General features: G+C 35.5%; 1 protein-coding gene across 1 annotated transcript in view; it reads left to right on the top strand.

The window, feature by feature from the left end:
* LOC145673247 (aminoacylase-1-like) overlaps positions 1-6,553 on the top strand; it is a 57,924-nt gene extending 51,371 nt beyond the window's left edge. The window contains exons 7-8 of the mRNA XM_081742761.1: positions 1,924-1,984; positions 5,158-6,553. Of these exons, the coding sequence (XP_081598887.1) occupies positions 1,924-1,984; positions 5,158-5,301 (205 nt within the window). The 3' untranslated portion in view covers positions 5,302-6,553. The remainder of the gene's footprint in view (positions 1-1,923; positions 1,985-5,157) is intronic.
* Positions 6,554-26,379: the final 19,826 nt, after the last annotated feature.

Below are 26,379 nucleotides of genomic sequence, written 5' to 3'. Positions count from 1 at the left end.
TGAATTCCCTGTGATGAGATGAGCCTATCAATCCACATCTCTAATTTGACGAATGGAACATAATTCACTTTGTAGATATTGCTAGTACTTTTTTCCTTTTTAGTTGGCTGAGATTTTTCTGTGGAAAATTCAAATTTTAATATATTGTGTTGCTTAAAACGTTCGTCAGTAAAGTGTCATGAATGCTGTGTTCATATCTGAAACAAAAAGTAATTTAGATAGTCATGATACATGCCAAATCTTCCTGTTTGTTTCACAATATAAACTGCCTAAAACGAAAAAACAAATAATGTTCGATTTCTGGACAATGCTAAAATAGGCCTACAGTTGTAATGTTGGAAATATAGTGTATCTATTTTTAAAATTGAGTAGCCCATTTGCAAACGGATCCTTGTCCCAAAATTTTGGAAGTTATTGGTATCGTTGGATTCCTTCCGTAAATCTGCACGGGTCTATATACTTGTTACTCGAATGAAACGATTGTAAAGTCACTAAAAATAAAAATAAAATTTTGGTCCATTTCCAAAGGGACTCTCGTCCATTCAATATGGTGCGTTCTTTTTCAGTTGTGTTCTACAGAATCAAAATGACCCTTGTCCGGGGAACTCTACTATCAAATGAATGTATCCATTTCCAAAGCGGTTTCTGTCCATTGTTTCGTTGAAACGGAAGTACCCATCATGTATTTTTAAAAATGTATTCATTTTGCATTGCATAGTATATTATTATTATACGCATTGAGAAGAATGCTTTTGTAATAATAATAAAAGAGCAACGAAATTTGACGATCAGATTTTCTGCTATACTGTGGTGATGTCGCGTCTTTGTGACTGTTGACTAATGTAATTTGTGTAGTTGATAATACGTCAGTGAGGTGTAATTTCAATTCAAAATAATTATTCTTTGGAGTAGTCCTTTTGTTTGTGGACGTACGTTGATCATGAACATAGATAATTCTGCCAATGAAGCCTAAGTTGCAGTGAAACGGGAAGGGAATGTCAGGCCTGCTATCACCGGTCAAGGACGTAAGAAAACTCGTATTCCTGCCATATGGAAGAAGAATAAGGAAAAGAAACTTAGACATTCACCAAAGCTTCCTTCACTTCCAAACTGTGACCATAAAGAGAGGAAAGTCTTTCATTGTTCATCCTTAACATTGCAAGATGTCCGTAGAATCCAGCAGATATTTTACTCAATCAATAGTTCCTATGAAACGCTTAAAATTGATCAGGATAGCCTTATTTTGAAGTACAGTAGTAGTGAATCACAGAAACGTCATAGAGTTAGAGGCGAACGAAAGAAAGAAAAAAAAAGTATTTGTTACAATTTGTCTGTATTACAATCTTTTTTTGAAAATGAAGTGATGTTTTCAGACACACACTATTATAGTGTTCCAGGGTCTCTTCTGATGTATGTGGAGAAGTAATTTGTCTGAATTACAATGCTTTTTATATGTATTACAGTGTCTTTTAAAAATAAAATTGGTTTGTTTTCAGATACAAAAACAAACATGTCCTTATCCGTATTGTACAAAACCAAAATGCCCCTTGTCCTCTACACAGTTCCAAAACGCTCTTTGTCCAAACATTTTTTTTCTCAATTTATGAATATTATACGGTTATGTGCATGCGCTGCATGAATTAAACATTTATATATTACTTCAGCAAAGCATACAAAAATATTGCAAGTTTTCCTCAAAAAAATACGTATGACAATTTTTCTTCAGTTTCTCAAAATTTTCTCTTGGTAGACAAGGGCCTCTTTGGAAATGAGCTACTCAATTAGTCGAGAAGCGTGTAAAGTCACTTTCGTATATTACAATTATACATTGTTTCCTATTTTTATAAATATGTTCGTTGTGGCTAAGCGATTGTACCATGTCTTGATTTTAAAAATTCTATGCATGTGTTCATTTATTTACAGGCAAATAAAACTGAAGCCCGCTATATTTCCTGGAGGCACAGATAGTCGTTACATACGTCAGGTAAGAACAAGTTATATGACATATTTATCACAGGTATTAAATTTTCAATCTTAAAAAATGAGATGAAAAATGAAATCTTTGAGTTTTACGTCCCACGGTAATGCCGGCTAGGCTAAAGGAGACGATGATGATGAGAAATGAATGATATGGTGGAATGAAGAAAGTGGGAGGAAACGGGAGGACCCCGAGAAAACCCACGCACACGGTGTTTGTCCACCACAAAGTTCACTTAGCGTGATCTTTTCAATCGAAGAGTAAAATTCGAGTACATGAATTTAAGTACACTCTGACCATCTTAACTGAAACCTCACTAAAACTGCTTGGCGCTAGTATCAGTGTCTGTGACTCATGATGTTAGCTCACATCGCCAATCATTAAGAAAAATGATTACGCCTATATAATCAAAACATATAAAGAATTATTATACCTAGGTAATAAGAGATTCACGCTTAGGAACAGCGGATTGGAAAGTCCTGTGAGAGTTGATTTGCTGCTTCCCTTCTTTCTGTGGATGCAATAAAAAGAAAATGCGCAGATTTTTGTCTGTGTTACCGATGAAAAATAACGACTGACAAGATGTAGAACAAAAATTTGACAGCAGTGAAGAAGTGGTTAGAAAAAGTCTTAGGTAGAATATCTGATTTTCAAAGTTTAAACTGTTCCGTATGTGATTCAGTGGATTCATGTCTACAGATAAGACGGTAAAGTTTCCAAAGGAAAGCGATAAGGGCGGATGTTTAACTTCCACAAATTTCACGTTTGTCTCGTGTATCCTGTTTGAAATGCATTTAAGAGCACTCCAACCTGAAGATTGTCGAACAACACGATGAATATATCATTCAGTTGCGTTATTGATGATGTAACAGAAAATCGCGCTAATCTCACTGCTGTAAAACTGGCCATAGATGTTCAATAATGTGTAGTGAAGGGATAGAGGGAACTAATGTCCATAGATGCCGGGTTGTCGACTGCATCGTTGTTACGAAATATTTGCACCATAGGATGCACCAAATCACGTATGGCGTCTATATAATCACAGGAAATAATTCGTTGTTGGGAGTAACATAATACCATGAAACTGCAGCCCACACCACCGAGCCACTGCCATGTTTAAGCTGCGCCATGGCAGTCTTTAGCATGCCCCTCTTTAGGCATCCGCCACACATAAATCAGATCTGCTGTTAGAAACAAGGAGAAAGATGACTTATTGGGCTATATTACTCTTTTCCAAGTATTGGTGGTATATGTGTTATGTTTTCGGCACCATTTATAATTACGCCAGCATATTGGCCGTTTTCAGAGGTCTCGATAAAGCAAGTCGATTGCGGATATTAAGGGTGTGCAGCTCTTATTGTACTGTGATTGTAGAAACAGGTCGTCCCGGATGCTGATTGAGTTCCGCAGTCAGTTATGCCGCAATAGTTACTGTTCTTTGTTAGTTTTGTTCACTTTTTTGCGATCCCTTCCACTTGATTGTTAGGTTGGCTCCCTTCTTTGGCGATGTCGTACCAGGAGTTCTATTTGCAATTAATTACCTTTGACACGAAGTATGAGACAGCCTAAGTTTTAAAATTTCCATGTTGCCCACCAACCAGTGGTTGAGGGGAGAAAGAAGAAGCAGACCTTTGACACTGTTGCTGTGGAAACACCAGACATACTGGCAGTCTTGGGTATTACTAACCGCGCACCCAGATAATCCGCATTCTGTTAGGTACATCAAACGACGTACTTTAAAAAGAAGAAAAAAAAAGTATTTTGATTAAAAAAATCAGAATTAAAATTGAAATAAATGAAAGGGTGAATGATTGCAATTAAAACTTATTGCGAGAGGAGGGGAAAAAAAGTGGTGTTAAAATGTAACCAAATTATATAATCTATTTGCTCCCTCGTTACTGTACAATGTAGCAGATTTCTTTGCAATAAACCACAGCAAGAGCTTTGTAGCAAAAAAGAAAAAAAAGTTATATTTTGGCAGGATTTTTTTTATCAGCTTTTTTTTTCGGTTACCGATCAAGAATTACAAAGTGAAAATATAACTTGAGTAAACTAAGTTGATAAATATCTTTAACGATCATTTTTAAACGTTAAAATTGAAATTGTTAATTCCCGAGATGTAAATTAACTAAATTAAAAAAAAAAAAAAAAAAAAAATACTTTGAGGCATAGCAGTCAGTAGTTCTGTAGCTGACATTCGACCATGAACAACGAAACAATTAGTTATTTTTATGGTTTAGATGCATTTTTTTCTTTCTTCCAGTGGACAAACTGTTGACATCGTGAGATAGGGTAAATGTAAACAAAAGATGAATATTGTAGGTTGCTTTGATGGACTGATTGCGATTTTAACATCCCTTTTAAACAGCGAGACGATATGAAATGGATGAACATCATACGCACAGTCCAAAAAGGAAACACACAAGCTATGCTAATTAAGTTCATTGGATTAGCGGGAGTGTATCAATGAATTACGTGCAGATGCTCATACACCTGTATATAGGCGACTAAGAGAAATATTTTTTATCAATAAAAGAATGGATAGGTAAAATACATTTTTAAAATTTCTTCATCGGAAAGAGGAACATTAGAAACATTCTTTATAAAAATCAGAAAATAGATATTAAATACAGATTTTAAAAATTTGTACAAAAATCTTAATTCAGTTTATAGTTACATACATCAAACCTTCTGCTTTCAAGAATTAATTCCGTAAAACAAGAGAATAAACTGTTTAAAACAAATTACGATTATAACACGATTTTAAAAATAAAACTAGCTTTATGAAATAAATAGTTGTAAACACGATATTTGTGTCATTATTATTATTATTATTATTATTATTATTATTATTATTATTATTAGTAGTAGTAGTAGTAGTAGTAGTAGTAGTACTACTACTACTACTACTACTACTACTACTACTACTACTACTACCACCACCACCATCACCACCATCATCATCATCATCTAATATTCACCTTACATTAAATTATTATGTAACTCCCGATGTCAATCGTTTGCCTGATTAAGGTATTCGAGAAAGATTTTAAATGTAGCCCATCAACACATATGGTAAGTTTGCAATTTGATATTGAGCAAACTTAGTATCAATTTCTCAAGAAGTATGTCTTAACTGTTAGCCTGCACTGCATTTCCTAATTTTATATTATTTTCAGCTTGGAATACCAGCTATTGGATTCTCACCTATGAACAATACACCAGTGCTGCTTCATGACCACGATGAATTTCTTAATGAAAAGATATTTCTGAAAGGCATTGACATATATTGTAATCTGATACCTGCTTTGGCAAATGTATAAAGAAACTAATATTATAACAAAAATATTCCTGGCATAAGGAATTTCAGGTGAACTTGTAATAAAGGTTTTATTATTTTAGTTTGTGATACAATGTTTTTCGTTTCACAGCTTCATACTAATACACAGTTAAAAGTAATGTGATATATGGGTAGTAGTAATTGTGATAATGTTCTAAGCCCAATTCGATTGTAATAGTTTGATTTGACAATTAATCCTGGGTTTAATTGAATTGGAATATCGAGTTGAACAAAAAACATGAAACTATACTGCGGCTACTGTAACTTTTCTTTCTTCCAGCCTATTACAGGATTCGATTATCGGTTTTGCTATGCTCAAGATGCACTCCTAAAAATTCAGTTGTTTGATTTGTTTGTTAGCTACGTAAATAATTTGCTCTCTCAAACAAGCACATAAATATCAATAATTCACAAATATAAAGTAATTGTTAGAAGCAGTAACATCTTTGCAATGACAGAAAGCCGGCATAGAAATGTAGTCTTCGCGAGAGATTCCAGTGCTTCATAGAAATATTCATTGGCCACAGCTAATAGCAAAAAGCTAGTTACCCAGAAAACTATATTAACATGTATTATTATTTTTAATAAGTGTACATTTGCGAGCTCAGTTGACTTAACTGAAAATAGTATGAAAAGACGGCAGGCTGTATGTGAGATTAATTTCTACTTGAAAAGTTACTACTACTTACTTCACCCTTGTTTATTACTTAACAAAATTAATTTTCTAGCTTTCCATATTTCATGATATATAAGTAAATATCATAGTTATAGAGTTAGTTATATTCCTTATGTATATATATATATATATATATATATATATATATATATATATATATATATATATAATATGTTTTATATGTGTACCTTAGATATATACATTTATATAAGTTTAAATCTACAAAGCAAAGCAGATCATGATATTCTGTGCAATCAAACTTGCGAACTGCTATAAGTAGTACAAAAGCGCGTAGAAGCAATAATCATTGTGCTCATTTTGTTATATAACTGCCATTACAGTGTAAAAAAGTACAAATTGAAAATGTCTGTACAGCTGAGATGTAGTAAATATATATATATATTTTAAAACTGAGTAAAGTTCCGCAATAATATATTGAATCAAAGTGTCGTTATACAAAATGTTTATATACTTTTAATAATGTATTTTATTGCTAAGTACACTTTATAAGTATTGTTATTGCAATTTTTAAAGTCTATTAAATATAATCGGTCATGAACTGAGTATTATTTATTTTAGACAAACTCCTTTGTTGGTTACAAATAATTACAATAAAATAATTCCATTGATTTAAAAAAAAAAAAAAAGAGTATTTAAAAATAAGCACTGACTTATTAATCTATAAATATGTATCCTATAGCGTCAAGTAGCGAAAGGTGTATTGGACTCATTCGATCCGGACTGAACAAGATTATTTTTACACACCTCAACGAGATCCAACTTTACAGTGTCACTAGTTATTTCGTCCCAGCCTTCAGCCGTGTACACTATAGGTTAAATCGTCCTTAATTGAAAGCACTAATAATGTATATTTAACTTTTTAAATAATAATAGTAATTTGGCCACAAAGCTCCAAACAAAAATACCACATTTATGCAATTATTTAAGAACTTCGTTATACAAGTCAGAACTTCTCGTTATACGGGATATCGTATGGGATTATAAACCCCATAGAAGTTCTTCTCGTCCATAGAACACTAGCAGAAAATTATATGCAGTTTAGTATGATACCAACTTGCCGAGTCACTGTTACCATAACAAATCTGTTTTCAGTTCGGTGAGATTTTTTATCCACTTATATAAAATTTCATCATTTATTTTTGTATAATAGAATTCCCTTTTCTTAAACCTATTTTTGTCATTAATGGTGAAATGTGTGATGTTTTTAACAATCTTATATATACAGAAGTATATAATTTCACCATTAATGACAAAAATAGTTTAAGCAAAAATGAATTTTATCATATGGAAATACATGATGAAATTTTATATAAATAGATAAAGAAATCACCAAACTGGAAATAAATTTGCAATGGCAACAATGACTTCCCAAGCTGATATTGTATTTCACTGTATCAATCTTCTAGTAGTGTTGCGCGGACGAAGAAAAAGCATTTTTTTTTAACGAATATTTCTTGTTATTCAGAAGATTGGTAGTTATCCTGTAAATATAAAGTATTAATTTTTATTGATTTATATAGTGCGCTTTCCATTTACAAATAAATAGGAAATAGAAATATTGTATATGAGATAGTATCTACAGTTTCCGTTATTTGTTTAATTATTGGAATACATAGATCATTATAATTAATTCATTGCCACTGAATTGCTATTATACTCTAGTAACGGTATGTGATAGCCAAACATCTACACAATGTTAAGCTTAAATACATCCTGATGAAATGCAATCGCGAATTTTTCCAGAAATATAGATGAGAATTTAAAGGAAAATTAATAATCACAGGAGCTTTTTTAAGTTAGTATTGTGTCTAATTGAAAGTACAAAACATACACCAAAATATGTTATGGATGAGTTTGTATTCTGTTTCGCAACATAGCTTATAAATATTTCACGATACTAATTAATTAAAAAAAAAAAAGTATACTGTCCAAATCCACTGCGCATAAATCTATTGTTATAACTGATTTCAAGATGATTTTACCTATTTAACTTCCTACTTCTGGCTGTTTATTGAGTCGACTTTTGCAATAAAATTTTCACGACTTCTTCCGACTAGATTTCCTTAATTTTTGCATGCATCCTCGGTAACAAAATATTACACAAATTTCGGGCGAACAGGCTCTATACGTCAAAATTATCTTTTTGAATATAATATAATTCCAACTTAAAACGTGTTTACGAATGAGTATGTGAATAATCTGTACCTTCAACACAAGATGTCACTACAAGGTTTGCTTAAGGCTTGCAATTAGTTTTCCCTGTGATGATTTTTGTTCCTAAATTAATTAAATTAAATAATATGTGCTTTTCTTCTTTTCTTTCCTACTGTTCCGAACACTTTCTCATTAGCTATATTTTATCATTCTTTCCATGCCCACATCTCAAAAGACCCGAGTCGTCCATCATATTTCTCGCGTTGTGCCATGTTTTCGCCTCGTAAAGTGCAATACCTCACATGAAACATTTTTGGTGGATCTTTTTTCTTTGAAAAGTTTCGCCATTCTTATGCCTTCATTTGTTATCCCACATATCTTCATTAATGATATTCCGTAAGTACCGAAAACAATTACCGTATGTAACATGTTAAATAGGTAATTAACTTACCAAGTCGTATGGTAATTGTATTCTATTTTCCAAAATTAGGATTCCTTTGCCCTAAAAGATGGTCATAGTTCGTAATGACGTAACTTCTCTAATAGATCAACGTTTATACTTATTGATAGCAAGGACCAATCTACTCTAATTTCGACCATTAAAAAAATAATCTGAACTTTGGATTGAAGAAACTACTACAAATCGATTGAGTCCTGAAATTTACTTATTTATATCAATTTCATCATATTTATTCGTAGCGCAAATGAGTTGGCATAACTATAATTTATTTATTTCTGGGCGAAATAAGTTGCCAATTTTTGACTGTGATGACAGAAATGTGCACCTATCCAATCTATATAGAACGAACTTTGTGGACAAACTCCTTCCAAAAACGGAATTTAAATTATTTAATTTCATAGTATAGCGATGAGGATTGGTTCAAGCATGAAGCATACGAAGAGAGATGTAGGAAAACTGGAAAGGTAAGTTGTGATGAAATCATCTCAAATTTATATAATAGACTAAAGAAGATGGATGATTAAAGCAAAAATAGCGAGATCAACTGAAGACCGGGGAAACACGTGGGCACGACTGAAGAAATGAATGCACTGTAAACTGAAGGTAAGAAATGATTAATGATAATGAATGCTTATGGAAGAGTAACAAGATTGAGGGAGGAAACGGGAGAATCAGAAATGCTAGGAAACTATGTTGTTATCCATCACAAATCCACATGCTCTGGGTTCGAATAAAGAATTCCTCGCACCACGGAAGAGTGTTCTATCACTGAATTTCCGTATTGTCTTTGGACAAGATGTAACCCGCGTGGTTTGAATCCGAGCTAGGAACACTTCCCACCAATTGTTAGAGCTGCTCCTTGTTCCCCCTTCTGACCGACTGGCTTATTGGAATACTTTTCTCGGATAAAGATTGGAGTTATTCAGGTGCCACTTTACAGTAGATCCCTTCTTACCTAACATCAGCAGGATGTTCAAGTTCAATTAACCATGTCCTTTTTGAAATCATTTCTTATAGTATTTACCTTCGTATTCATTTCCATATTCAGGGATTAAGCTTAATTTTAAAATATTTTATTTATTTATTTATTTTCAAATTCTCTTCAGGAAATATTGTTAGCACACACATTTTCTTGGAAATGAAGAAAAATACATTTTATATATTTTTATTTATTTTGCGAAATGCAAATGAAGTTTTCTTTTAATAAAGAGTAACTTTTTATACTCCCTTCATATTACCTGTATATTAGTTTAAATTGTAATTCAGCTTTTACTAGCACTTTCAATATATTGAATGTGTTCGGTAAGGTAAAAGTTGTTTATTATTTATCAGGGTTGGCTGGTTTAAACCAGCTGGTTTTTCCAAAAAAAAAAAAAAAAAAAAAAAAAAAAAAAAAAAAAAAAAAAAAACTGGTTTAAACCAAAAGACGAAAGATGTTCGTCAAAGTGTAAGTGTTCGTAAAATCGTAATGAACACACATTTGTGGGTTATCACGTTTCACTCCCGTTTATTATTCGTATTATATTCAGACCTAAATTCCCCATTCATTACTCAAAAAGATTATACTACAAAAGCAACTTTTTTTATATAAGTTTATGAATGTTTCTTTTGTGAGTTTTTTATAGTTTGTTATTGTTGTTATGCAATTGCAATAAAAGGAAAATTCTAAATATTGTTTCGTTTTAATAATGTTTATTGTTGATAAAATACATCGAAATGCCGTTCTTTTTTTTGGGGGGGGGGGGGAAGGGGGGTCATACAAACCCCACGAGAGGCATTTATTGAAATCAGAAGTATCTTTGGTATCTATTTATGTATAAATGGGTCAGAGCCAAAGTGGACTCAAATAATTCTTATTTTTATTCACTTTTCTTATTGATATGCAAATTAAGTCGTATTTCTTTAACTTGGACTAAATTAGTTCTTCTGCACTTGAAGTATTTTGAAATTGTCCACATGTAATTCTGTATAATGGTTTCACTTGTGCAAATGTTTATCTTTTTGTCCGTCTTAAATGATTCTTGACAATTATATTAACAAGTAGGCCTATGTAAAGATCAGTACAACGTATTATTATCAGGAGCCCTTCCTGAATACGTCGGCAGACGTATCGTATTTGTGGCCAATTAGTCCCGGTTTCGAGTTCAAGTGGAGGACAATTTCTCTCGGATGTAAGCGGTTTGAATTCCGCTTTAAGCTTATGGGATCCCTTCCAGCATAACCTGGTTGTTGTATAGTAACACCAAAGCGAAACAAACTTATTTCTGTCCATATGTGATACAAATACATAGAGCAAATTATTTAAACCAAAAAAAAAAAAAGTTTAAATCAAAAAAGAACTTTTTTTTCTCAATAAAAACCATGGTTTTTGCCAACCCTATTATTTATGTACATACATCCCACTACATGTTAGCATTGATGATGGGAATGTGTTGTATGTTTAGCGACAGTTTTGGAACGATCAGAACAGCTATACCTTGTACTCAAGTTGACTGAGAACAGTCTCTGGATTTTTTTTTTTTTTTTTTTTTTTTTTTTACTTTACTTTACTTTACTTTACTTTTACTTGAGATATGAGCTAGTAGGTGCATCGTGTAAACACATTATATGCGCACTGGTGTTTAAATTATACGAATAACTTTTTGCGTAATTATTTGTTACTTCAATATTTACTTTTTAAAAATTCTCATTGTAACAGTTTGTGTAGCTCATACACCCTCTGGTTCCTTTGGACTATAGAAAGTGAGTGTGTGTTATATAATACTAATTGACGTGTACAAGAGATTACCTGGATAACGAAGTTATAATTATACAGTTTTTGTATACGAAGTATTTCTAATCTTAACTTTCAACCTATTTTTCTACTTCAGCTCATAATTTCGACTGCGACAAAACTCTTTCTGAAACTGGCAACCTTACTCCAGCTCTAAAAGTCAAGATAAGTAGGCTAGAACCTGACTTCGGGCAAAATACACATAATGTAGTAATACCTAATCTTTGCGCATATATGGTAAGAAGATTTCAATTAAGTCAAAGAAGCCTGATGTAATTGAAATAATAACTAATGGAAAGATTGTTTCGGAGGGAAATAGGAAACTGAAAAGAGAAAATCAGGAACGGAAGTTATCGAATGTGCAATTGGGACAATAAAAAAGCGGATTTAACAGGGTGGAAGTAATTATGTGAAAGCGGCTGAAAGAGAAATGTAATAAAAGAATTTGCAGATGTGAACTTATCATTGTCAGTTTTAAGGGGGAGATCTCATTGTATTACCAGCATGTACGGCGACAATGTAAAAGTGGATGAAAATAAGAAATAATACTGTACAAAGAAAAGGGTTGCAATGCTTAATTGTAACGAGACATTTCAATGCTGTTGTGAAAGAAAGGAAGATAATATAATATCGCTACGGAGAAACGAATGAGAAGAATTCTGGTAAAGTTCTGTAACTCACTAATAAATATGAACACTAGAGTTGTAAAGAAGTGCGCCGAAATTGTCTGCAATTTTTTTTCACAGAAAGAAAAGATTCTTTTTATTTCTTTCTTTGTTCAAGTAACATATGGTTATTATTACTATTAGTGCAGGAGCCATACTACTGACGACTGTTGCACGGAAGTGTATAGAGAATTTCTCTTCAAAACTTGTTTCCTATGTGTCTAAGAATAGTTTTTTAGCTTGGGTACGCATTTCTGGTATGGGGAGGTTTCTTCCAATATGGCCGACCAGCCAAAGTGTAACGTTGGTGGAAAATAGCCTTTTTTCCGAAACTATTGCTTTTAGCACAAACTTTCAAAGGACAAAAATTGATCAGCATATTATTTTAAATTAGATACGCCAGTGTTTACATGAATTACATAAAGTTTTATATTGACAATGAATATAATTCATTTTTTAACCATTAATTAAACTTGGTAAGAAAACTAAGTATGTGAGATTAATTATTTGATTTATTTTATGTTTTAGGATTTCAGAAAGCTACATCTGTAAAAAGACGAATAAAGATTATAAAAAAGTATAACATACTCCACCACCAAAGCGACAGAAGAAAATCAGTCGTTTTGAAATATGTTACATGTAAGACCCTATTTCATGTCTGTAGTGCATAGGCAATTCATGGAACATGCAAATCTAAACCTTTAATAACACATTTGAACCACGTTGGTTTATGCAGTAGCTATGACACTGTTCAAAGAATATGTCATACTTTTGTAGCAAGAGTGTGGAACTAACGATGGATCTCTGTGTCACATTGTCAACACACTTAGCCAGAGGTATTACGTTTCGAGCAGCCATGGATAACTTTCACCTTCAAGAGAATACAAAATCAGGCATTGGTAGTTACCATGACACAGTTCTAGTACTATTTCAGAATGTACATCATCATAATACAGTAATTCAGAGCTTAGATTTGAATAGTCTTACATTTGGTACACACAACAAAAACTGAATGATATTTTAAGCTGTTAAAAGCTCGTGCTATTTAACAACCCTAAAGTAAGAGAGAAAACTGATTATAATTTATGTCCAGTAACTGCTCCAGGGACGAAAACATCAGTTTCAAATAGATTTTACATGGTAAATGGCATGATTTTTATCAAATTATTATTTATCTACTAGCAGTTTCTGAGGTAATTGCTTTACCCTCGTGGAGCGTTTTGTTCACTTAGTACTAAAAAGTTGTTCTAAAAACTATTCAGCATCTGTTCCCATTCTCCCTTTTCCAGCCACTAATCAAGCATCTATATATACAACCATGATAAATTTTCAGGACTTTTTGATACAGGAAAATCAAGAGTGTGGAACTCTGTGGAGTGACAAAGGAGTATTATCATTTGGCCAAGGAACTACAGTTGTAGTTCCCTAATAAGTTTGAAAATATATTTTTTGGACTGGGTTAATTTCATATAACTAAAATCATAATAACCTATCTTGGACTATATCTCAAATATAGTGAACTATTTGAAGCATTAGTGGAGACTGAAGTATTTGGTCCTAAAGTGGTCAAAAGTGCAATACAAGGTAATCATTACTATAGAGGAGTTCGTGGCATGAACATAATAGTAGGAGCTGTACAACGAATCCAGTTTCAACAGTTTTTTATGAAATCTGATAAGAGGCCACCAGAGTAAAGAAAAGCCAAAAATTATTGATGTGAAAGTGGAAACATCTAATGCTGAGAGCAAAGTTGATATTTCAAGATATCGTGGCTCTCAATTAATAAACTTTTAACATTTGAGCTAACACCAGCGTCATTCTTCATGGCCAAAAATAGCAACCTGATAAAATCAAACAAAACAGAATTAGTAAAGGAGCTTGAAATAAAATTAAAAACCACACTCCATGTCATCCAAACACATCCTGCATAGTATTTGATTTTATGGTTCATGCTCACTGCATAGCTGCTACTGTTGTAAATTCAATGAAAAGCTTTGGCAATTTAGCTGAGAGTATGCTAAAGAAAATAATTTACCTCTCAAATCATCCAAAAGGGATGATATTGTCTTTTATATTTACAAAGATGATAGTATAAAAGCTGTAAAAAGATTGAGACGAATTAAAAAGGACCCAATTAACATAACAATTTCAAGCAGTGCTACACCTTTACCTAAAGACATGGTTGCATTTTGTGCCTCAATTCAAACCAAAACACAATTTCAACAGTTCTGTAGAATATTTTATTCAATAAAAGAACAGACCTTCAAGTAAAATAGTTTATTTTAGAGGTATGGATGGAGAACAAGCTCACAAATTAGAAGAAAGCAATGCGATAGAACATTTCAGTGTAGTACCCTCCAAGAAGCCGATGAAAGAATATTTCTTCACATAAATCATATTGCAAGTATCGTTGAGAGTGTGTTAATAGCAATATTAGACACAGATGTGTTTGTGCTGTTTATTATTTTCATAAGGAGTTTCAACCGAATGGCGTAAACGCATTTTTGGACCTTTATTGGGAAAGGGCAATGTACAAGGTATATCCCAGTATACGATTTATGTCAACTGTTTCAATACAAGTTATTGAAGTATTACTTGCGATTCGTTCCAGGCCGGTAGCCAGCCTAAAAATGAAAGGGGGCTGGTAGAAGTTGGGGGCCCCGACCCACCATATCACTATATTACAGTTCATTTGTAAGCCTACCGTAAAATGTTTAGGGAGCAAGCAAAAATTTAGGGGGCGGGCCGGTTCCCCTAGACCTTCCCCCGTGGATATGGTTCTGATTCGTTCTCTGAGTGGACCAGTAAATTTGGTACAAAACAAGCAGCTTTAAAGCTGGCAGATGACTAAAGACTTCGGAAAAGATTAAACATCAAGCTCAATAACTGAAAATGCTGAAGAGTTTTTAACAAGGATGTTGTCTAAAGACTTTAGGAAAATGGATGACTTAAGAGTCACAAAATACCATCGATTGTAAACTTTAGATTTCACAAAGCTTCCACCATTATCATCTAATACGGCATTACATATCGAGAGGGCGTATTTACAAGCTAACTGATGGTACGGTCTCTTAACTGATCTACGTGGTATACATAATCTTATTGAATATGGATATGTGGAATTTGAAACAGGATATATTTCTCAAATTACCGCACAACACCTTTATTCTGACTTCCCTCACATTTCTACTTGTCAGAAGAATGTAATAGTGTGTTCCAGATTCTGTAATCCTGAACTTTCAATTTGCCACAATGAGTGGAATTAGCCTCTGTTATATTATATATAGAGATTAGACCTCATTAATAACCATTTACTGCTTCTAGTTTTTAATAGGTTTAATTATAGAGATGCAAAAAAGCCGGCTTTTTTGAATCGATGGTTTTTTGCACATAAAAAGCCGGCTTTTTTGGGAAAAAAACGAGAATTTTGGAAATTTTGGCTTTTTTCATTTTCATGATTTTTCTGTTTAAATAGCTTTCTTATAGCATACTCTAAAGTTAAATAAGATTTCATGACCTGAATGCCATATTTCGCTCTGGAATTCATCATGATGGTGGATGGAGCACATGAGCACATGGTTTATGAATTAAAGTAAACATAAAGTACGTAGTATTTGAGGGCAATTTTAGAAGCTGTTTAACCTTATTTTAACTTCTGAATCATCGACATTTTTTCTTCTCTAGATCATTTCTTTTTAGTTATCCGTGTTTCATATCTTGGAGCTTAGAACCCTAGCTTCTAGCACATAATTAAACTTATGTTTTTCAATATATCCATCAGAGCGTACTTCCACATTTCCGTTATACTGTAGCTGTGCAATGATTTAACAATAATCTTCCGGACACAACCTTGAATACCATTTGATAGAAATAATCAGTATCGGATTTAGAAAAATATTTGGGAGGGTCTTTTTCTGAATAATGTTTGTTTTTTCTAAAAATTCCTTTTATTTAAGAGGAGTTTAAGTTTATGAGTACAGGCATAACAAATATTTCGTTTCGTTTGTATATTCAGCTATAATCTTTCAGATACAACCTTGAAGACCATTTTATACTGATAATCAGTGGCGGATTTAGAAAAGTGTTTTGGGAGGGGCTTTTTTATTAATGCTTAGTTTTTCTAAAAATTCCTTTATTTTATTTGAAGACAGCTTGAAGTTTATGAGTAAAGGCAAAACTAATATTTAGTTTGTTTTAGAAATTCTGTAATTTCGGGGTAGAGGCTTCAATCCGAAAGACATCCTCACCCCTAACCCTCTTTGCAAATCGGGGGCGCGGTGGCTCAGTGGTAGAGCGTTCACCTCTGGTGCTTGGGGTCCCGGGTTCGATCCCAGCCTCCGCCAAGTGAACTTTGTGGTGGACAAACACCGTGCTCGTGGGTTTTCTCGGAGTTCTCCCGTTTCCTCCCACTTTCTTCATTCCACCATTTCACTCATCTCTCATCATCACCGTCTCCTTTAGCCTAACCGGCATAACCGTGGGACGTAAAACTTAAAGATTTCATTTCATTTTTCCTCTTTGCAAATCCATCACTGCTGGTAATTACTAATAACAAAGATTTAAAAACGATTAAAAAGGAAGTCGGCCAGGACACACAGTACACGCACTATCTCTACATTCACAGATGGGATTAAGAAAACTTTTGTCAAAATGGTCGAATGCAGGGTTGAATCCCAGACTTCACGATAGAAGCGCAAAAGCTAACCACTCACTTATGTTTGTTGTGCTTAACTTAAATGTATTCTCTCTCTCTTTCTCTATGGCCACAAAAGCTCTCCATTGACTTCTGTCCTTATCCAATTCAATCCAGTTTCTACTCTGTATTCCTATTTCTGCTATACCCATCTTAATATTGTCCTCCCATCTTGGCCTAGGTTTTCCTAATGGACGTTTCCCGATTGGATTTCCAGTTAAAACTTTGAAAGCGTTCCTACTTTCTTCTATTATGGCTACATGACCTGCCCACCTGAGCCTCCTAGACTTGATGACTCTAACGATGTTTGGTAAACCGTATAAATTATGTAGTTCCTCCTTATGAAGTTTCCGCCATTCCCCATTCCCGTTCCTCTTGGGTCCAAATATTCGTCTCAGAATTTTATTCTCAAATAATTTCAGTCTGCGTGTTTCCCTCAGCGTAAGCGACCATGTTTCACAACCATAAAGCATAACAGGCATGATTATCATTTTATATATTTTAAGCTTTAAATTCCTTGACAGAATTCGCGACAACAACATATTTTGAACTGAATAATAACAAGAATTTCCTGATTTCAATCGACATTTAATTTCTTTGTGGGTATGATTTTGGTCTGGTAATACTGATTCAAGATATTTGAAAGTATCCACTGTGTCGAAAGTATTAATTGATATTTTAACGCACTCATAATTTGCCATATTACGATCCTTGTGAACTTCCTTGTATTTCGATTTCTCTGCATTTACTCATATCCCTGCAAGCGTTTAATAAAGCCTCTGCATTTCTTTCGATTGTTCTCCTATTAGATTTACATCATCAGCATACACCATAACCTGGTGAACACCGTTCAACTCTAGGCCGTGATTCCTATCTTTGATTTTTCTTATAGCGTACTCCGGAACAAAGTTGAATAATAACGGCAATAACGCATATCGTTGTTTCAGGCCAATCTCGACGTAGAAGCTCGCGTGGATTCATTTAAACACTTTGTAAATCTAGCTTTTTCGGTATTCCAAATTCTGTAAGAATGTTGTACAATGTTTCCCCCTAACCGAGTTGTAACATTAAGCCTTTCTAAAATCAATAAACAGTCGATGTACTGTGTAATATATTCCCATTTCTTTTCGAGTATTTGTCGAATGGTAAATAACTGATCGATTTCGACTAAATACACACTGATAATCTCCAATAATTTCATCTGCGTATGGGGTCAGTCTTATTAATAGAATGTTGAGAAATGCCTCGATAATTATTACAATCAATTTTGTCTCCTTTCTTGTGAATTGGAACAGTGATTGATTCTTCCACTCTTTTTAAATGTATTCCATAGTTTTTTTTTGGTAAAAAAAAAGTTTCGTAACGATATGTTGAATTTTCTAGTTAAAAATTCAGAAACCTTCAGACTGGGTAAACCGTGATGGTGGTTATATATTCTACAGCCTAGGAACCATACGCTGAGATAAACCGTCTATTACGTATATGATCCATGAACAGAAAATTCGATACTTTCCCGATTCTGAACAAGCTTAAGGAACAGTCAGTGCATTACAGAATTTAGAGCTTTACCGATTTTGCGGATCCGAAGCACCTGATAGGTGGTAACAGATTATTACGTTTGTGATTAATCAGTGAATTTTTTTTTTTCGAAATATTCATACAATGTATATGAAAGTTAAAACTTAACTGAAAAATTTTGAAGAATGTACAGAGCTACCCGAAACGAAGCTCTTGAAGTGCATATTTCTCTCATGTTTTTTTTTTTCCTTCAAAAAGAGGGTGTGTGATATTTTGAAGTAAAAATACTACATACAATTTTGCTAGTTATTTATGTATCATTTTTAAGTACTTATTGTATATAAGAGGCTAAAATATTATTACATATATTGGTTAATCCTTTGGAATTCATAACGTAAAAATGTTAAGAATTTTTTTAAAAAAATCTTTTTGAAATTCATGGTTTATTTTCGAGGTTTCATATTATTATCTGCATCAACCATTAATTAAATGAGTTTTTTGTTGTAGAGAAGCGAAACAAAGTCTGCATTATCAGTTTAAAGCAAAATTTTCAAAAAAGCCCAAAATTTCCGAAGCAAAAAAGCGAAGCAGAAAAAACCGAGTTTTTTTCCAAAAAAGCCGGTTTTTTCCCGAGCCCTTGCATTTCTACTTAATTATAATCATTCCTACGTTTAAGATTGTGTAAGTTATCAAAATGTATATTTTATCTTAGTAATGTTGCAAAGAATGAAGTGTCTTCATTAATAAAGCTTTTTATAATTTTTAAAACTATTTCTTCCTTTTAAAACTGCACATTATCCAAAAATATGTACTGATTAATTTTGGTACTTTGGAAATTTGAGCTAAAAGCAATAGTTTCGGAGATATAGGATATTTTTCACCAACGTTAAACATTAGCTGGCCGTTTTGGGAGAAACATGCCCATACCAGAAACGCGTACCCAAGCTAAAAACTATCCTTAAGCATATAGGAAACAAGTTTTGAAGAGAAATTCTCTATACACCTCCGTGCAACAGGCGTCAGTAGTATGGCTCCTAGACTATATTTTACCATGCGTGTGGCTAGTATCTGTGAAATACAGGACCTCTAAAACAGAAAAAAAATAAGAAAGTTATGTTTCTTTACTACACCATCATTCATGTAATCTAGACGATTTCTTTATCTTTCATTATATACATAAAATGTGCTTCTGATTCCTGCAGTGTTAGTCAACTAGTTTTTTATTTATTTATTTTTTTTTTTGTTTCTTCAGTGATGTAACTCCAGCATTTCATCTTATATACACTATGTGATCAAAAGTATCCGGACACCTGGCTGAAAATGACTTACAAGTTCATGGCGCCCTCCATCGGTACTGCTGGAATTCAATATGGTGTTGACCCACTCTTAGCCTTGATGACAGCTTCCACTCTCGCAGGCATACTTTCGATCAGGTGCTGGAAGGTTTCTTGGGAAATGGCAGCCCATTCTTCACGGAGTGCTGAACTGAGGAGAGGTATCGATGTAGATCGGTGAGGCCTGGCACGGAATCGGCGTTCCAAAACATTCCAAAGGTGTTCTATAGGACAAGTCAGGACTCTGTGCAGGCCAGTCCATAAGCCGTGCTGCAATCATCATCCCCGAATTGCTCTTCAATAGTGGGAAGCAAAAGGGTGCTTAAAACATCAATGTAGGCCTGTGCTGTGAGTGTGCCACACAAAACAACAAGGGGTGCAAGCCCCCCTCCAAGAAAAACAAGACTACATCATAACATCACCACCTCCGAATTTTAATGTTGGCAATACAGACGCTGACAGATGACGTTCACCGGGCATTCGCCATACCCACACCCATCGGATCGTCACATTGTGTACCGTGGTTTATCACGCCACACGTTTTTCCATTGTTCACTCGTCCAATGTTTACGCTCCTTACACCAAGCGAGGCGTCGTTTGGCATTTACCTGTGTGATGTGTGGCTTATGAGCAGCCGCTCAACCATTAAATCCAAGTTTTCTCACTTCACACCTAACTGTCATAGTACATGGAGTGGATCCTGATGCAGTTTAGAATTCCTGTGTGATGGTCTCGATAGATGTCTGCCTATTACACTTTACGACCCTCTTCAACTGTCAGCGGTCTCTGCCAGTCAACAGACGAGGTCGGCCTGTACGCTTTTGTGTCGTACGTGTCTCTTCACGTTTCCACTTCACTATCACATCAGACACAGTAAACCTAGGGATGTTTAGGAGAGTGGAAATCTCGCGTACAGACTTCTGATAAAAGTGACACCCAATCACCTGATCACGTTCGAAGTCCGTGAGTTCCGCGGAACGCCCCATTCTGCTTTCTCCTAATATCTAATGACTACTGAGGTCGCTGATAATGAGTACCTGGCAGTAGGTGGCAACACAATGCACCTAATATGAAAAACGTATGTTTTGCGGGATGTCCGGATACTTTTGATCACATAGTGTATATTTTGTAGAATAATGATGTGATGACGGTGGTCAATATGTTACTAGCCACAACTTGAGGCAAAAGTAAAGACAACTCAGTGAGATGATCTTCAGCTTCCAACCCTTAAGTCCCGAGAAAAAGAAAAGGCAAAGAAGAAAACAGAGGCTATGGGGTACTACTACTTGTCTACAAGATGTCAAAGAAATTAGACCGAGTTATTGCCTATCTTTTGGGACAGGCGAAGTAGAATTGGAAGTTGTTCAACCATCCAGTGTGAAACGAATTGGTCAGAACAGTGTTCCACAACCAGTGTGCCGCGCCAAGGTGAAAGATGTGACGCAACTTTGACCAATAGTAATTAATTATCGAGTTTATTAGTATCTTACTCCAGTTACTCCAGGAACCATAAAGATGGTGATCAGAAAAATGGAAACACCTGTAGTTGGCAACACGTGAGATCTATGGGTTGGCAGTGGTGTCGTGGCGCCCATAGTGCCGGACCGCTGGTGGTGGTGTGTTAGGTCGGTCTCCATACTACGTCAGGCGCAGTGGAACAGCAGTGTCCAGTGGCTGCAGCAGACGGAGGTAGTGTAAAATGGGAGACCTCTCAGATTTTTCAAAGAGGGCAAATTGTTGGTGCGCGGTTATGTGGAGTGTGTGTGACGGCAGTGGCTACTGTATTAGGTGTGTCGCGTGGGACAGTGTCGAAGGTGATGACGGCCTACACAACACACAGGAAAACCACATCGGGGAAGCGGAACAGTGGGCGGAAGAAAATCACGAGTGACAGGTCACGCCGGGTATTCAAGCGCATTGTCACGCAGAACCGTTGTGCCACTGCGGAGCAAGTGACGGAGGAACTCAATCAGCACCTCCCCCACCCTGTTTCGACAATCACAGTCCGCCGCGAATTACATGACATGAACTTACGGGGTCGTGTTGCACGGGCCAAACCGCTCATCAGGGGCCATAACGCTTTTGCACGCCGCAAATGGTGCCGCGACCATGCAACTTGGACCGTTGAGGACTGGAAACGTGTGATATGGTCGGATGAGTCATACTTCACCCTATTCCCTACCACGGGCCGTGTTTATGTGTGAAGAACGCCCAAAGAAGCTTATGATCTGCAGTGTCTCCGTCCAACTGTGAAACATGGCGTCGCCTCGGTGATGCTGTGGGCCGCCATATCATAGTTTCCATTAGGTCCTGTGGTCACACTTAGCGAACGAATCACTGCCAACGATTATGTCGAAATTTTAGGAGACCACTTGCATCCTATAGTCCGGATGTTGTTCCCAGACAATGACGCCATCTTCCAGGATGATAATGCACCCATTCACACAGCTGGCGTTGTTGCAGCGTGGTTTGAGGAACATCGGGATGAAGTTCAACACCTCCCCTGGCCCGCCCAATCCCCAGATCTCAACATAATTGAACATCTGTGGTCCGTCTTGGAAACACGACTCCGGCGACGATTTCCACCTCCAGCCTCTCTCACAGAACTGGCCGATGCCCTGCACGAGGAATGGTGTAAAATTCCACTTGCTACCATTCACGACCTCTATGCCTCCATCCCACGTCGCATCAAGGCTGTTCTGAAGGCGAAAGGTGGCCCGACACCATATTAATCTGGTAAGTTGCAATTTCGTTCAGGTGTTTCCATTTTTCTGATCACCATCTATATGTTTGCACGTTATTTCATTATCTTACGTATTTTATTCTCTGTACAGTATTGTCGTTGGTTGTCGGAAGAGAACAAAAAAACATTCGCAACTACTATAGTATGTGTTTCGAATAGAGTAGGAAGCTAGTTATAAGACAGCCAAACTCGTTATAAAAACCAAAAAACCACATACAATGTTGTTAATTTCTTCTTGTAAAAAGATGGTGAAAATAAGTTATAGGTTCAGAAACTGTTAGTGAAATTTAAAAAAATAGGCTCTTGCTGACATAATCAGTCTCCGAGTTAGTTTTCAACTACATATTTGAGTGAACTGGGCCTCTTCACCTAGACTGACATCAAAATCAAAAAAGGAAGCACTCGATTTCGTGCTAAAGAACTGAGACTTGAATTGTGAATGATTTCTCAGCGATCACACCCTCCTGTGTGCACTCAAGTATGCACAAGTAGTACATTGAAAGTATCTTTTTGGGGATGTGATAGATCGTACAAGAGGAGAATTCCATAGTGAAATATGTAGGAAGCTGAAGATACGTCACGGATTAGATTAAGATACTCGCAGGTACTTGCAAAAAAATAAGTTGTAATAGGCAAATTTCTATTGGTGCTACATGCACTTCACTAAACTTAATTCCAAGAAAGGAAGAACGCATACATATGACAGCCTCCACAAAATACAATACGTTAATAGATTGAAATATGTTATGTTTTGGTAAAATAAATAAATAGAAAAACTGAAGATTTCCACTCAAGTTGATGCCTTAAGCATGTGAATATCCTGTTGCTGCATATGTTTTAAGCCTCTACAGTTTCTGATAATGGATACACGATCAAGTATCCGAAATACTTCCTTAGAAGTACAAAAAAGGTTAGTAATATTTTATTAGAATGAAAATAAATTATATATGATGAAAAGGCAATCCTCAGTCAAAACGAAGAGGTCAGAATCACAACCTCGCAAATTTTCTTATGGTTATACACTGAATTTCTTTACAAAATCTAGAAGAAATTTTAACAGTAATTATTTTATTTTATTTTATTTTTTTTTTAAAAAAGTATGTGTACGTTAAATTATAGCCGATAAACGTGTACATTTTTCATCCAGTGGCATACGTAGAAATTCCTCAAAGGGAGAGGTTCAAGCTCTGAAATTAATATAAATGAAGCTGTTTGCATACATACCTTACGCAAAAATAAGCATTTACCATAGTAAGATCTTGCTGGGGGAAGTAAAAATCTGAAGCCCTATTCTCATCTCGGTGATTTGTTTATGTAAGTCAATGTGTCATCGTAGTTACATAGTTACACTATCCGCACTACAAATAATAGAGTGAATTGCAGAGTTATCGACGCAGCGATACGGAGTGGGTATGATATAATATTTTAGATTAAAGGAAAAGATAATAGAGAGTTTGAGTCTACTAATGAAATGTTATATATACGTGTATAATTCAAATAAAATAAACTGGAAAAGGTTCTGGGAAATCATAAAACTGCTTCAAACAGGAGACAATATTGCTTTTAAAAGAGAAGGAACTACAGAGAACTGAAGCAACAATATCAGAAGACGAAAGAACTGAAAGAAAACAGTTTGAAATCATATTTGATAGACAACTAAGGATTGGACAAATGACGTAATAAGCCAGAGTTCACAAACTATTGCCTCTTTCCACTTTTAGATGAAAATTTTACCAAAGGATGGCAAATCACAATAAAATACATCATTGAAAGATACTACACGGCGATCCACGAAATGACAACGAAGAACAGAAAAAGATGAGAACACAAATGGAAAACTTACCAAGTGACGATCAAGAAATTGAGACAGTAAAAAATTAAGTGGTAGATCCTTACGTAAAAACGTTTAATATATATATATATTTACAAATTCCCTTTAGGTAACAATGATATGTAAAGAGTGAAAGTGTGTGAGTGAGTCGGACTTTGATTTACTTCACGGGTGCGCTAACTACTACGCCACGTCGTCTATCTCCAGACCAGCCATAAGTATACAGAATAAGTTTGCGTTCCTGTGGGCGACATTGCAAAGTGTTTTCACTTTAGCATAGTTCTTACTTCTGTTTTTAAAATTACTTTTCGAGATCAGTTTCAGGAAAAAAGAAAAAACACGAAAAATGCATTTTTACAAATTAAAATATTATGAATATCTCAAACCTTTTTGCAAACATTATTTTGCCATTCTTTGATGAGACAACTGGACTAGGGCCCCAGCTGGAGCCTCACTTAGAGGGCCCTGTCTTCCCTTCCCATGTAGCATATACGAGGGCCATGCCGAAAGTTTCAGCAGCGCAATAATCTAACATCACAGCAACATTTTGTTTATTGCATTCGACACACTTGATATTTTGTGACTTTCAGCCATCAATGGCAACAATGGGTCTGTGATAGCATGGTGAGATAAGAGAGATAAGGAAGCGCGCGTGACCCATTGTCTAGTTAGCCATGGAGCTGTCAAGACGTGACTTTCACCCTATGGTTTCCTACGATTACAAGAAGGGCTTAACCGTGGAGCAGTGCCTTGAAACTTTGGGGAATCTGCTCCTTCGCGGGCCAGTGTTGGAAATTGGTTTCGGAAATTTAAAAGGGGACGTACGTCACTTGAAGATGAACCTCGTTCCGGATGGTCAAACACTGCAGTGACTCCCGAAAACATCGAAGCTGAGGCAAATGGTGAAAGATGATCCCCATGTATCTTTCCTGGAGATCGAAGCGACTCTCAACATTGGGTCAACAGCAGCGCAGACAATTATGCACGAACACTTGGGTCTCAGGAAAAGGTGTTCTCGTTGGGTCCCCCATTTACTCATGGAAAGGGAAAAAGAGGGTAGGGTGGAATAGTGAGAATTCATGTTGAATAAATTCAACAAAGGGGCAAGTCGTGATGTTTACAACATCGTCACGGGTGACGAAACGTGGATTTATCATTATGATCCACTTACCAAGCAGCAGTCGCAAATGTGGTGCTTCGAGAATGGTCACGTCTTTTTTCTCACGGAAGGGACATGTTGCAACTGTTGTACTTGACAATCGGCGTACGGTGAATACTGAGTGGTACTCAACAGTTTGTCTTCCCAATGTATTCAAGAAACGGAAGGCCCAACATCCAAGATCAAAACTCGGCCATCTTCTGTTGCATCATGATAATGCAAGTGTCCACAGTGCTGCAAGAACTGTAGACTTTTTGAACCAGGAAGGAGTCAGAGTGCTGCCACATCCACCCTATTCGCCGGACTAGGTCAAAGTGAAGGAACACTTGCGTGGACATCGCTTTTCATCGCATGATGATGCGATTGGTGCTTATTTGGAGTATGTGGACAATATAGACGAAAGTGTGTGGAATAAACAGTTTTCTAAGTGGTTTAAAAGGATGAAAAAGTGTATTCGTGTCCGTGGAGAGTACTTTGAAAAACTGTAAATATTTTGTTTCAGTTCGATGCTTCTTGTGGTCAGAGCTAAAAACTTTCGTAGAGGCCTCATAAAGCTGTCAACTTCATTTACACGTGATAATGGGACTCCAGGGTTGGAACCTGTTCTGTTTCTTTATGGTGTTGCAATAACTTGTCAAACGACTAACAGAAAGCCGAAGCAGGATTTTATAAAAGTCAGTCTCATGGGGCCCCAATACACATTTAGTCAAATTGCTGGGGCTCCATTCTTCATATTGTTAAAATATATCCTTACGAGGCCACAAACAGGACTTTATAATACTATTAGTTTCATTCCAATAATGGGACCCCAAGACTACATTCAATGCTGGAACCATCGAACTCTGGGAATGGAACAAACTAAAAGGAGAACTATGCTCCAAATAGCAGACATGTTTTATCTTACTTTCCATATTATTCAATGTCCATTATTATATATATACACCGGTATTTAGAGAGGGCCCCGACAGGGATTCCTGCCCTGGCCACTCCGAGCCTGACTATTACATAAAAATATTTCACGTAACGTATGAAAC

This window comes from Thermobia domestica, chromosome 16, assembly GCF_964235325.1.
Source record: "Thermobia domestica chromosome 16, izTheDome1.hap1.1, whole genome shotgun sequence".
Lineage (NCBI taxonomy): Eukaryota > Metazoa > Arthropoda > Insecta > Zygentoma > Lepismatidae > Thermobia > Thermobia domestica.
Note: the sequence above shows the minus strand (reverse complement) of the source record. Positions and strands in the feature narration are given on the sequence as shown.